General features: G+C 41.8%; 4 protein-coding genes across 4 annotated transcripts; 1 reads left to right on the forward strand and 3 right to left on the reverse strand.

The window, feature by feature from the left end:
- Positions 1-6,149: 6,149 nt before the first annotated feature.
- Positions 6,150-7,172, reverse strand: BCR41DRAFT_364255 (hypothetical protein). Its single transcript, XM_022026016.1, has 3 exons — positions 6,990-7,172; positions 6,722-6,872; positions 6,150-6,617 (listed from the first exon to the last, which is right to left on the reverse strand). Exons 1-3 carry the CDS (start codon positions 7,098-7,100, stop codon positions 6,268-6,270), a joined length of 612 nt encoding a protein of 203 aa, XP_021875778.1. The 5' UTR covers positions 7,101-7,172; the 3' UTR covers positions 6,150-6,267.
- An 881-nt stretch (positions 7,173-8,053) lies between these two features.
- Positions 8,054-9,864, forward strand: BCR41DRAFT_426567 (major facilitator superfamily domain-containing protein; the record flags this gene model as incomplete). The annotated part of the gene is made up of 2 exons (XM_022030746.1): positions 8,054-9,113; positions 9,217-9,864. The coding sequence occupies exons 1-2, from the start codon at positions 8,163-8,165 to the stop codon at positions 9,862-9,864; spliced, it is 1,599 nt and encodes a 532-aa protein (XP_021875779.1). The 5' UTR covers positions 8,054-8,162.
- Positions 9,865-10,099: 235 nt separating this feature from the next.
- On the reverse strand, positions 10,100-11,359 carry BCR41DRAFT_401882 (hypothetical protein; the record flags this gene model as incomplete). Its single annotated transcript, XM_022029256.1, has 3 exons — positions 10,100-10,494; positions 10,663-10,711; positions 11,030-11,359. 3 exons carry the CDS (start codon positions 11,357-11,359, stop codon positions 10,100-10,102), a joined length of 774 nt encoding a protein of 257 aa, XP_021875780.1.
- A 1,693-nt stretch (positions 11,360-13,052) lies between these two features.
- BCR41DRAFT_401883 (hypothetical protein) lies at positions 13,053-14,283 on the reverse strand (the record flags this gene model as incomplete). Its single annotated transcript, XM_022029257.1, has 3 exons — positions 13,053-13,448; positions 13,560-14,002; positions 14,259-14,283. The coding sequence occupies 3 exons, from the start codon at positions 14,281-14,283 to the stop codon at positions 13,053-13,055; spliced, it is 864 nt and encodes a 287-aa protein (XP_021875781.1).
- Positions 14,284-14,296: the final 13 nt, after the last annotated feature.

Below are 14,296 nucleotides of genomic sequence, written 5' to 3' on the forward strand. Positions count from 1 at the left end.
AGATTAGCGAGCGCAGTTTCAGAAGCTGTCTTATATTGCTCGAGCTCAGCTGTCTGCCTGGTGTATTTTTCCTTGAGCTTAGTCAGGGCCTCAATATCCTTGGCGTGGTTCATGAGCTCACGTTCATAATTTTCATGAGCCTCCTTGGTCTGTGCGCCCTGGATTCGGAGATCTCTGCGATAACGGCTCTCGATAGCATTCATTTGACTTTCAACTGTCTCAAGCTTTCGAACCTTAGCCTCTAGATCCTCCTTCTCCTTTCTCCATACTCCACGCTCTTCGTCAGCCTTGTTTTGCATCTCTAGTAGATTATTAGCAGCACTCTGAGCGCGCTCTTCAGCATTAGCTAATTTAGTCTCCAGTGACTTGATTGTCTGAGAATTCTCCTCAAGCTTCTGGTCATGCTCTTTCTTGAATTCTTCAAATGTAGCAGTGAGTTCCGCAAGTCGATCCTCATTCGTCTGACTAATGGCTTGGAACTGAGCAAGATGTTGACGACTAGCATCCGCCTCAGCCTGGTAGCGCGCCAGATCCGCATGAAGCTGCACCACTTGGGCCTGCAACTGCTCTTCGCGTGTTGCTTCTGATGATTCTGTGCCTGCGGGCTTCTGCTGATAAACAGCCAATTGGTCCTCACGGCTCTTGATCTGCTTATTGAGATCCTCGACCTTGGCATTGGTGTGCTCCAACGATGTTTTGGCTGCAATGAGCGCTTCCCGGGAGCTCTGGTATTCTGCCTGGAGCGTATCGATCCTGGTTTGCCATTCCTTTGTTTCAATATCCCTACGATCACGCAAACGTTTGCCATTCTCGGACTCCTCCTTGAGTTTCTCCCTAAGTGTCTCAACCTCTTGCTCCTTACTTGCAACTGCATTCTCTAAGCGGCGCTTAGTCTGTTCATTACCTCTCTCTAATTCATTCGTCATGTTCTGAACGGTCTGCAAAAGCTCATTGAGATGGCTCTTTTCCTTAACTAGTGCCTGGTTCTCTTCGAGCAATCGTGACTCGAATGATTTCCATAGTGCTTTTTCTGTCTTCAAGTTATTGATCTCAGCGGAAAGGCGGGTGGTAGAGTCGCGTTCAGCGTACAAGTCGGAGGAGAGTTTCTGGTTGGCGATTTCATGGCGAGTTGAAGAGTCTTGAAGATACGCGCATCTCTTCCTGAGCTCACTCATTTCATTGGATTGATGCGTGCTGTTTTCCATCAAGAGATTGTAACGCTCATTTAAGACCTCAATTTGAGACTTAGCGCGTCCGAGTTGAATACGATAGTCAGAGTTTTCTGCTTGTGCCTGCTGGAGCTGATCTTTCAGATGTCTGTTGTCTATTGTGGTCTCATTGCGATATGCATCAAAAGTTTTTTGTAGGTCGGCCAAGAGTTTGGCATATTCTGTGTTTTCAGCATTGACAGGTTTTTCGGCGTCTGCTGTTGTAGCTGTGGCTCCATCTTCAGCCGTGGCAGCGACGGCAGGGACATTACGCATGTTCGAAGTCTTGAGAATACGACGCATCATCTCCAGCTCCTGCTTATACGTCGCGATCTGCAAATCTCGAGAACCGATGTCCTCACGCATCTTTTCGATTTCTCGCTGGGCTTCCTCAATAACTTCTTGCTGCTCCCTCCTCTTGGCCTGCGCCTCAGGGCCCTGTGCCTCTTCTTGCTCTTGAGTAAGCTTGCGAGCAATTTCACGTAGCTTTTTATTTTGCTGTTGTAACTCCTGGATATTGGAGAAAATAACAAGGTGATCATCGATAGCTTTCTCTCCTTCTGTCATGGAAGTTGTATTTTGGCTCAACGTTGAGGTAGGAGCAAGTGACTGTGGTGCATTAGGGGCTTTGATCCTCCATAACAAATTCTGAACCTGGCGGTCAAGATCTTGATTCTCCTTGTGCAAGAGATCGCGTTCTTTGATCACATTATCAAGTTGAGCCAGCACTTCCCGTGCACCGAATGCAATCTGCTCTTTCTCAGCTGAAGCTGCTTCTAATTGGGCTGCCATTTCCTTAGCGTGTTCCTCCAGGCGTTGATATTCAAGCTGTTGTTCACGGATAAGAGGAGCCTAAAAAAGAATGGGGGTTAAGGTTAGGTTTTGCACATCGAAAATAGTAATACATAATAAACCATATATCTGCAGAATCAAAAGACACATACTCCGTCAGATAATTCCTTCACAATTGCATCGATTGATTCTTGAAGCCGACCATTCTCTATCTTCAGCTGAGTATATTCGGCCTGAAGCTCCATATACCGAGTATACTATCCAAGGTTATAAGGAATCATGTCAATTTCTATTATGATGCTTGTTCTAACAATCCTGATTAGCGACATGAGACAGAATTGACTTACGACCTGTGTGAGTGACATTCCTGTCTTTTGCAGACGAGCAGCTGCAGCAGCGGTTGGCGAAAGCACGCCCATCTATATGATAATGAAATAAACTGGGGTGGTGAATTCCTGAAAGCATATATAAGTAAGAGAGCAAGGTAATATAATCATTGGTACTCAATCACTTACGCGGCCAATACCGAGGCCAGAGGTTCCGGAAGTATCAATTAAACCAGCTTGGTTTAGCAGTTCATCAGCACGTTTCTGCTCTTCTTTGAGTTGTACAATCTGCGTTGTCGATTGTTCAAGCTTGATTTGAAGCTGCATCTTCTCTTCCGCAATCACGCTAATTGTTTCTTGGTATTCAGACTCCTTTGTGTAAATAACTTTCTGCATCTCTTCCAGTGTCACTATGGTATCAGTAAATGGAGCACGTTAATGACCTTCGATATAAAGAATCTGAACGATCTCCTGGTTGATCGAATCCGATAGGTGACCTACATTCAAGATCTGCAATACGATTCTTGCTTTCGGTTGCTGCGCGTTCCCAAAGTTCGCCGAGGCGCCGTTGAGTTTCCATCTCGACACGGAACTGTTCCTCGTGGACAAGGTTTTGATCTTGGAGCTCCCTGTTCTTTTGGAGCGATTCCTCTAACTTATCTTGTTGTTCCTTCAACCTCCGTTGAAGTGCAGCATTGGATTGATTAGCTGCTGTTGAATCGATGCGCGCCTGATCAAGATCTGCTTGCAATTGCAAAATTTGAGCTGTCTTTTCGGAGCGATAGTTATTGAACTCGGTTGATTTTGCTTCCAATTCTGAATTTGTCCAATTCATGCGTTGATTAAGCATCTCCAGCTCTTGTTCAATTGCTTGTTTTTGAAGCTATAATACCATTGAATAATATTAGGCAGAGTGTATCGGCAAAGTGATACGAAATACTTTGGTATTGCCTAAGCTATAAAATAAAACAAAACATAAACATAAATGTACCTTCTGTGACATTTCAGAAGCCTTTGCTTCACGAGCCTCTGATTCCAGCTTAGCCATTTCTTTCTTGGCTTCTTGATATTTGGTGGATATGACCTGGTAATCCGAATTTGACTGCTCCAGCTCATTGACCTTACGTTCGAGTGCCCCTAGGGTCTCTCGTTTTTCAGATTCCAATGTCTCGATCCTGGATTTGAGTGTGTCGACCTCTGCATGCGCGTGTAGTGATCCACTTTGCTGGCTTATTAACTTATTCTCCAATTCAGTTGCCTTAGCCACTAATCCCAGAATGACCCATGAAAACAAAATAGTATTGATTCAGGATTAATACTCATAAATAACAAAATCAAAGAAAAACAATAATAATAATAATAAAAAACAAACCTGCATCCTGAGCCTCTTTGCTTGCCACAAGCAGTTTTTGTCGAAGATCAGATAGTTGCTTTTGTGAATTGTTAACTTTGGATTCATATTGACGAAGACGTTGCTCTACAAAGTCATTGACAATCGCAACTTTAATTTTAGCGATGAAAGCAAACATTACGGGGAATGAAAACGCGCCTTTTTTTTTTTGTAATAAAAAAAAATCTCCTTGTTACCCATGTTGAGCCTTTCAGTCGCGAGATTGGCCTTGGCTTCCTCCGCCTGTTCTTTCCACGATGCATCTGAGGCATGGTTGATGGCCTTCTCGTCTAACTGTTTGATAAGCTTATTGAAGGCAGGCGCGATCTCGCTACCGTTCTTGAGCTGGTCAAGGAGTGTAGTCAGGTCCTCGACCTCCAGGGACAGAAGCTTGGAGATGCGTATCCTCTGCTGGTCGTTGAGAGTGATGGGTACGTCCTCCATGGCTTATGCTCGCCCTGCGGTATTATTGAAGGAGGACCCTGTTTTGCTTCCGGTACTATATTTTGTAGTTCACTAAAGTTGTGCATTTTGTATTTTGAGATTCAGATCATTCGCGTTAATTCATTGCTGAGCCTATCCTTGTTTTCCTTTTTTTTTTTACACTTTAAGTGTCGCATCTGTGCTGTTGGCGTCATAGTCGAGTAAAAAACAAGGAAGAATGATATCGGGAATGACAACCAGTTTAGAGAGACGTTACCTCGTAAGGTGATGATCTTTTACTTATTTTTTTGCTGGCGTGAATGAAGCAATAAATGTGGGAAACAAATGAGGGTTAAATGAACAATGGTCCAGGCATAAAAAAATGCTCAATACCACGCCATCCATCACGGCATTAAATAATTAATTCCATCACATATAGGAAATAATTTTTTTTTAATTCAAGAATGATATCGCTCAAACCCAGAACTTGGAATCAAGTCTGAAGCCGTTGTTGCTGTTGGTCTAAAGTAAGAGTCAAGATGCATTCTCTGGCCTCAAAGCCTGCTCTTCACTAATCGCTCTTGCTTTTTTTTTTTTTTTTTTTTTTTTTTTTTGGCTTTCAGAACATAAGCCAAATCTCTTAACATGCTAACATGCGAGGTTTTCTAAATAACTTCAAAGAACAGTCAAGACTTACGATCCCTGAATGCCTTCAAAAGTACGCAAATGGAAGCGTGAGCAGGCAGCAATCATTACTCACATTAAAAAGCAATATCAGTAACGACTAACCACTGAGAAAAAAGCAATATTACATGGTATGTATAGATAGCATTCTCGGCGATGTGCTAGTGAAGGAAGGTCTGATATCTCATAAATGATACACGGCTTGAAAATCGAGGCTATGGTCGCCAGCACGAAAATATGGGCTACAGATTCTTCAAGACATCTCCTGCAAGTCTCGCTTGAAGATGACCTGGCCCTGGATATCCTTCCATGATTTCTCATCCAATTTTGGGTACATTTTTCTGGCGAAACCCACTGAAATTCGAAATGCCGATGATCACTCATTAGGCAGGGGCTCAGTAAACGGTTATCGAGATGTGGAGAGTATTTTGTTTTGTTAATGTGTCGTAAATATATTGAATCTTTCATCGCGATATAAGATTTTTTTTCGGTGTGGTGCACCATCACTCAGAAAATTCTCACAGTCAGTGCTTTCTGGCGTGGTGTACCGAGAGTGTACCAGAATATTTTTGCGTAAGTATGCTACCACCTGTAGGTCAGCGGTGCTTCGCCCCAGTCAAGTCCACCGGTGAAAAAAAAAAAAAAAAAAAAAAAAAAAAAAATCTGGGCACACCATCAGCATATTAGTGAACTTTCCATCTATTACTTCGATCGACTACAAAAGTAATTGATGCAAGACTTCGCTCGATTCCTTGCATTTAAAGTACCATCCTGCGTCGTGTTCTTCCTTCGTATATCTAATTCTTTACTTACTAAATCCAACCTCCGTCTTTTGATGACCATCATTTACAGCTTTATATGCCACTGGCGTACCAGTACATTTAGCTTTCTGTCTTTTATTTCGCTCGCCGACATGATCTACGGACTTTCTACACCGCGATGCAAAACCTGCTGTCAAAAACCGTAGCCATCAATGTTTCTACCTCACGTTAGATAGGCTTCAGGAGTAGAGGCAGCAATATGAAATAATGACTTGGAAGGCTACTCATGTAGTATAGGCGACATGCACATTTCTTCATTTTTTCCAAAGATTAACTAGTAATAAATAACTTGGATTCATAGGAAAGGTTGGCCTGCTTTATCTAGTTAAAGTTAGGTCATTGCCACCACCCAAGGTTCTTGAAGTTCGCTAGTAGAATCCAAGCATTGGATGTAAACTTTGGTTACTTTAATTGAAGAACTTGTCTGTGACTCCAGCATCACCCAAAATGTAAGTTCAAGCAGCGCCTGTCTGTCTGTCTTCTAAGGCTTTAGATTAAACAGACATTTCATTGAATATATTAAGCTTTTAATTTAACTTTCGATTCAAATATATTATGAGTTGTAATAAATAGGTCAATGAAGAGTTGTAGCCTAATAGCCGAGCTCAAGCAGACTGCTTAGTTTAAAACAATACCACGGCGCTCAATAAAGCAGCAACTCCAATAAGGCCTGAGACGGCAGCTGAGATGGAAGCACCACTATCTGGGTTAGTAGCCGAAGGAGAGGCTGGAGAAGAGGTCCTGGTGATTGATGAGCTAATGGGTGCATTCGAGACAGTAGTAGCGATAACAACAGCTGTAGTGGCTGTAGTGGCGGTAGCGGTAGCAGGCTCAGTAGCAGAGTTAGTAGCAGAGTCAGTAGCAGGCTTAGTTGCAGAAGGGGATGGTGTTCCAGTGTTGCCACCACTATTCTTGTTAGCCTCATACCACGCCTGCTTTGCTTTGTGCTCTTCAACGTATTTGTTGATTTCGTCTGAAGTAAAACGTCATTCAATTAAGATAATGGAAGCAAACCAGAATCCGTTAACAAAGATAAAAAAGGCTTTCCTAAATACGAAGATCGCTTTAGTAACATACCAGCTGGGCATGTTCCTTTGCATGGGCCTGTCTCAGCCATAAATTGCATGTAGTGTGGTGAGGTACGGTCATAGGAAATGGCAAGCGAGGCTATGAAGTGAGGGCTAGTAGGATCGGTCGTGAAGTCAGGGTAGAACTTCTTGCCAACAGTCTTTATTTGCGATGGATTAATAAAAAATGTAAATATAAATGAAAAAACGTTATGAATAGAAGGTTGTGAGGCATGGGCATGGATCTTGATGGCGTTCCCAAAGAAATATATACTTACGACCAGACAGTTGGTAATGCACTCGCCATCAGGCTTGAAGGGGAATTCAGTGGCCTGGGCATTGGCGACAGCAGCGATAGCAGATGCAAGAACGAGGGTAGAGAAATGCATGGTATGGATGTTTTCTTTTTTTCTTTTTTTTTTTGTGGAAGGAAGGGTTTGTATGAAATAGAAAGCGTTAGCTAATAAAGAAAGAAGAAGAAAGGGAAGATTAGGAACTGGGAACCGGGTTTATATAAGAAACATGGTTTATATTATGTTAGTGGGTTCCACCTTTATCAGATCTTAACTGAAGAATTAAGAGAGCATTACGCCACACCATGCAACGCCAATGCTATGCATGGAGTGGAATACAGGTTTGGCTCAATTGCCGGACTTCTCTTTGCCATGCGGAGAATGAACGGCTACAGAAGAAAAGATACTCAAAGAAAAAGAATAAACCTGGTAAACTGTGGATACTGTTTATTATTATTTTTTTTTTGAGGCGGACGAGGGCTCACAGCTTCTGTATTTCACCCAACCACAGCAAACAAACCCAACCGTAGGCTTTTTATAACATTATATTTGACTCAACAGAACAGATAGTATATATATATATAATATAAATACACATCTACAATTAAGTAGGAAAGTAGATGAATGGAAAGAAATAAAGAGTGAGAAGAGACATAAAAAAAAAGAGAGCGGATCAGATAACCTCTTTTTGGTCAACGTCAATATGAAATACATCAACACCTGTAGCCCATACACAATGCTGAGAGCAATTTTTATTCCGTTTCTTCTTCTTTCCTTAACTCCTCGTTCTTCCTTAATTCCTTATTCGTTTTTAAAAAACAAGGCTGAAGACGACATTGATACGCTTATCTTAAATTGGCAACATTAGCTTGCCATTATGCGTTCATGTATAAGCGCACTTTTTTTGTGTGTAAGAAAGAAAAGAAAAGATCCTTTGCATCTGAAGCATCTGAAGCATCTGATACACAAATGTGCTTAATTCAAATAAACATTGCCACCCACGGAAAAAAGAGCTTTTCTCTCCTCTTCTCTCCTCTTCGGACATTGACCTCTGCTTCAAATAATATCCATACTGTTCACATTTCTTCGTTTTTCCCTCTTTCCTCCTTCCCTTTCTCTTTCTTTATCTCTCTTTCTCTCATACACCCATCGAGAGCCATGAAGTCAGAGGTCGATGGGATAGACATGTCCCCCACTACTTTTGCTGCTGGCAATACTTCCGATGCTGTACACACCAAAGATTTAGGGGCCTCCGGAGCTACACCAACAACCATTCCTTCTAATCCCTCCCCTCACAAGAATCGTCTTTTCCACATCTTCATTGTCGATTACAATATCAGCTACCTCAACTTTATTTCCTATCTTATCGCATGTTTTGCTACAATTTGCTTGGTTGCCTACCTAGGTATTATCCAGCCTTTTGTCCTTACTATGATCCTTAATATCCAGGAGAACAAAGGCAACATCACAGGTTCTCTCGCCCTGTATGATGAAATCATTGCCATCCCAGCCACTCTATTCTGGGGCGTCTTCTCAGATCGAATCGGTCGTCGTCCAATCTACAGTGTTGGCTTTATCTGTCTCGGAACCGCACTGATTCTTTACCCTTACGTCAAGAATGTTTACCCACACATGCTCCTCTGTCGGTTGCTCTTCTCCCTCGGCTCCTCTGCTTGTACATGTATGATGACTGGAACATTGGGCGATATCGCAGGTTCTCAACATGAACGTGGACGTGTTAGCGCCATTGTTGGTTTGTTCTCTGGTTTGGGTGGGTTGGTCGCAGGCTTGGTCTTGGTCAAACTTCCATGGCAGCTTGGGGAGCTCGCTAAAGATGAGGTTCAAGGACTTCGTTTGTCTTTTACGATCGTTGGAGGCTGCTCATTGGCTTTGGCTCTCATCTTTTTCGTCACCATGCCCACAGTTGGTCGAGGGGCTGCAGATGGTTTGACCAGATGGATTAAAAATCACCTTTCACGTAAAAAGTCAGCAGAGGATTCGAAGGATTCTGCCGATGAAGAAACGATCCATCCATTGCGTATGTTGGCCTATGGCTTTCTTGCTGGTCGTGACCCACGAGTGGCTCTCGCTTATGTTTCTAGTTTCGTTGTAAGCTGAGCCGATCGAACAACTCACTTGTATGTCATAGTTGGCACTCATTTTATTATTACTCAATGGCCGCTAAAACCTTTTAATATGAAATATGCAATAGTCGAGAGCCGACACAGTCCTGTTCACGTCCTTTATCAGTCTCTGGGTAATCCAACATTTTATTGAAGAAGGACTCTGCAATCCTGAGAATCGAACCTCTTGCGAGGCGGCATCAAGAGGCACCCATACCTTGACAGGAATCGGTCAAGGCATCTCACTAATATCTGCACCCATCTTTGGGTACGCCAGCGAGCGTTTTAAGAAATCAACCGTTCTTGCAGTTGCGGGTTTCTTGGGTGCTATTGGGTCCTTACCCTTCGCCTTCACCACTAAACCGCCGACAGACAAATCCAACTTTGTATTCGTCTCCTTTCTCGGCGCTGGCCAGATTGGTATGATCATCACGGGGATGACACTCGTCAACGGGCTTCACGTTGATACTAAATACCGGGGCAGTGTTGCAGGTGTATTTAGTTTCTCTGGTGCAATCTCAATCATGGCCATGGCTCGCCTGGGGGGTTACCTTTTTGATGTATGGATTTATGGAGCTCCCTTTGTCCTGATGGGTATTGCCCATTTGGTCGTTGCAGTACTTAGTATCTACGTTCGCATCGTAACGCCCAGGTTAGAGCGGGAGGATCAAGCAAGGTTTCAAGCCAAACAGGAAAATGTGATGAGATTGGAAAGTGATCAAGTTAAAACATCATAACACCTACATGTATTTTATTTTATTTTATTTATTTTATTTATCTGGTGTCCACATCAGCTCAATGACAATAACAGTAACAAAATTAGAGCAGTTGTATAATATGTGTGTGCATGTCTATATTTTGATCATTACCTGGTTTTTATTCTACAAACAAATCTCTTTTTTGTTGTCATTATCTTTACCAATGTCGATTATAAAAAAATAGAGTAGGGAAAAAAAGCAAATGTAATACATCTCAAACCATTTGTACATAGTTCTCAGGAACCAAACCCTGTGCGCCACTATCCAATTCCCCCAAAAGCCACCCTGGGTATTGCCTGCAGTGAATCCATAAATAGTCACCCTCCTTGAACGTCAATTCACTAGAGTTCTCAGCGTCAAAGTCATACAAACCTCTTGCATAACCCTGTGGTTGCTGACTTTGATCTTTTTGTAATGATGATGGGACTGAAGTTGCCCATGAACTTTCTGAACTGCTATCCTGGCCCCTGCTATCCTTATGATCTGCTCTATCGTAATCGTCATAATCGTCATCATCATCGTCAAAATCCTCATGCGTGGGCTCTGGAGGGTAATTTCCAAAATGATATGAATGTGACTTGGGATATGCGAAATCGCGGACGACCACCACTATTGAAATGTTGTCAAGGAAACAACAGAATCATAATGAGGGGAATATTAGTTTGGAAAAGTCCGTGTGTGACAAACAATTACTCCTTTCTCCTTTGAGCGCCCTGCATCCTCATCAAAGGGATAACATGTCTCTAGACCATGGATTTTTTTTTTCTTGCTTTTTACCAAGATCACATATCTCCGACCCGTTCTCTTGCTTGTTGCTGTTGCCATTCTAGAAAGAAAAGAAGATAAAAATAATTGATCAGAATTCATGAGAGGCACATGGTAATCAACCCGCGTGAATCACAGTGAGCATTAACAGTAGCTCATTTTTTTAAAAAACTTTCTCAGCAAGGTACCACAACAGAAATAAGCAAAGGTAGACGACATCTGTATATGATGGAAAACACATATCCACGCATGAATTCTATGGCGAACATGCATGCACTCAAAAAGGCTCTCACCAAGAATAAAAGGATCAACCGATAGGAGCGGTGTGATATATTTTTATGAATGACAGTGATAATGTGTATAAGGTTATAATACATACCAAATGTCCCGTTGAAAGGGAATTATTAGCTTCAGTTGACGCTGTTGGGACGGATGGAGTCTCAAATATGCTCCTGCCATGTATTTCATTATGTAACTTGCTGTTGTTCTGGGTATAATCGTCTTGAATTAAAATGGCGGGTGATGATAACAAAGGTTGGTCCTCCACAATAGTTTTTGTGTGAGAACCCTGCATATGGGAAGGTGATATTGCTGTGATCATGGAGGAACATGAGCCCGAGACGGAGGAAATTGAGTCAGCCGATGAATCCGCATCCGTGTCCCCAATATCCGAAGAAGAAAAAGAGAAGCTTGACGATGATGTAGTCATATTGTCAATGTTAATGTTGTTCTTATTACTCTTCAAATCCTTCAAATCTATGCTTGGCAGTAAGGCCCATGTTTCTGAAAATGAGCAGCTGTGAGGCGCCCAGCCAAGGGGTATGAGGTTCGTTTAACGGACATCGTGCCTTTTTTTTAAAAAAAATAAATAGATAAATAAATTTTAAATGGCTGGGCTTTGGGAAAGGTGATCGCTGTTGAGTTATTGATTTTTCCCGCCAAAAAGCTCCCACCCCAAAGGAGACAGTGATCCAGTTCGGTCTTCTTAATTTTTATGGCTCCTGGATCAGTTTGGCTCAGTATGGTTGCTGCACCAGGCATAATGTTTACCTTCAAGAATGTGAATAGACGCTCTTTTCTTGGTCAGGATTGCTGCAGTCTCTGTCGATTTAGGTTGACAGGAAGGGAGCGAGATTGGTGTTATAAGCATGATATATGGAGGAGTCAATTTTGTTTTTTCTTTTTTTTTCTATGCTCACAAAGATGAAAGTGAAGGAAAGAAAAGACAGAAAAGGCGAAGGTGGTTTTTTTAAAAGAGAGAGGGTGTAGGACTGTCTTGTGGTCTATACGAAAAGGATATAACGAAGGGGAGCAAATGAAGGAAAAAAATAAAAATAAAAAGGAAGAAATAGAAGGGAAAGGAATGATAAAAAAAAATACGGACGGAGCGTAAAAAAAATACCTTGAGAAACTTTCTACAACAGAGCATGGAGAATGTTGAACATTAGAGCAGCATGAATAGCCCTTCAATTTTGACCCGTTTGTTCACAGCATGATAGGCAGTTGTCCTCACCTTGAGAGCAAAGGTGTTCACAAGGAATTTGTAGGCAACCAAGCACACAGAAAGGTGCTTTGGAGCCATAGAACATCAATTCCAGTGATATATCAAGCAATATGGATAGTCTTACTTCCCAGAACCACAATCCTCCTTTAATATTCGTCAACACCAAATTCCAAGTTCAAAGCTGCTGAGAAAGGGGCCTACACAGGACACAAATATATCCTAGGCTGTGCATGGATTATGCCATGCAAGTCTGCTACAATGAGCCAACATTCTTGTATGTAATTACATGTTATTCAAAGGAAAAGATTCATGCTGTACTACAACGTCTAAAAAAAAGATACGCACAATGCATGACAGGACATGATCGGATAAAAAAATAATAATATATATACATGTATATATAGATATATATATACGTATAATGGATGAAAAGGTACCGCCATGGGTATTAAGTGTTTACTGTGAGTGTGACTAGGCAAGGCTTTTTCATTTTAGCAGAATTAAAAAGAGAAATATGCTTGTGCGAGGATATTTATATGACCTTGTTATTGTTTTCATTCTTCTAGTGATATTGAACAATCAAATTAATCGGCTACACTGCATGTTTGCATTGTTTTTATTTTTATTACTGTTTCCTTTGTTAAAAAATGGGTTCGAGAAATGAATGTAATGTGAAATAGTCTGACAGCCTAAATGCAATAGAGGCAGGGTGCGGTAGAGAAATTAAATACAGCATTGATGGATTTATACACATCTAACAGCTAGCCGCGCTTCTGTATGTAGATGATAGCGATGGTAATGATGATAATGAATATGTACGGGCTTTCTTCGTCTATACTTGATACTGATATTCAAGTCTTTTTTTTTTCTTTTCGCCTTTCCTTCCTTCTCTTCCATGTTAATTACTGTTTTCTGTGTAGTATGGATTCACCTCCTGCTCCAGATCTTCTGGATCGCTCCTGTCCATAGGTGTGGGCGTAATAGTCCAAGTTAATTCCTCATACGTCGTTGGATTCCAGACGGTACGACTAGTTGAAGAGAAAGATAGCATCTGGCACTGGTCGCCTTCCCTAGATGCCATGTACTCTTGATAGGCCTTGATCATCCTATTGAAGGCAGCACCCTTGTGATAGTATGTCTCGAGGCTCACATGCCATTTGCGACTGGGCTTTACACGCTGATTCTGGCCTCCAGAGAATTGTCTACTGTGAACAGCCCCGCCCTCCGGTATCCAATCCATAGAATTATCTTCGTCTTCACTGTCCGATACAGCTTCACAGGGGCAAGGAACAACCTGATTTTCAAAAAAAAAAAAAAAAAAAAAAAAGATAAGTACTTAATCAACCAATACTCTTTGATCTATTGCCAGATTGGACATTTTGGTTGTGTAATTTGAAAATTATACCTGAAGTCCATCACTTTTAGTTCTCAGGTAAATGTTGCCAATGACATCTGAAGATGTGTAGTCGAAATCCTGAGAATGATAGATGCTATGTGAACGTGCAAGGCCGCCTTTAGGTGAAGGCTGAGAAATCGTGCTGGGGAACATGAATTTATGAATCCGATCCGGGTCAAGGGTCGGGAATTTAAGGACAGTCGTGTTGAGGACGTAAATATCCACCGGCGATGTTCTGGAGTTGTGATTCTTGATCGCCATCTTCCTGAATCCGTCGAATGAGAACTTGCGGCTGAGGACCCATTCCATCCATTGCCTATTGACAAGCATGCATGCATTCAATGATGGGACGTCATCAAGGCAATCAATGAAGGCGCATATAAGCTCTGGCATATGTTTGATGTATTCACTTGCAGGAATACCAGTTTTTCGAACCCATCCTTTCTTATTGACTTCATTAGCATCGTTTCCAAGATTACCAATGTCGAGGTTGATGTTGTCATAGTTGAAGAAGGAAGTGTAGAGAGAGTAGAAGGGCAGTAAGCGTAAGTAAGTTTATCATCTCTTTAGAGGCAAAAAAAAAAGGGAGGCTCGCAAAATTCGTAACAGGGGTGGAGAAAAATATATTTTTTCTTTTTTCGGTGATTGCTATTATAAACATTGGTAACATTGGTTGGTACTCACATTGCTCAAGACTGGGCTTCTTACCTGGAATCGATAAAGCATCTGTCATTGTTGAAGGCTCC

The sequence above is a fragment of the Lobosporangium transversale genome, assembly GCF_002105155.1.
Source record: "Lobosporangium transversale strain NRRL 3116 chromosome Unknown BCR41scaffold_70, whole genome shotgun sequence".
Lineage (NCBI taxonomy): Eukaryota > Fungi > Mortierellomycota > Mortierellomycetes > Mortierellales > Mortierellaceae > Lobosporangium > Lobosporangium transversale.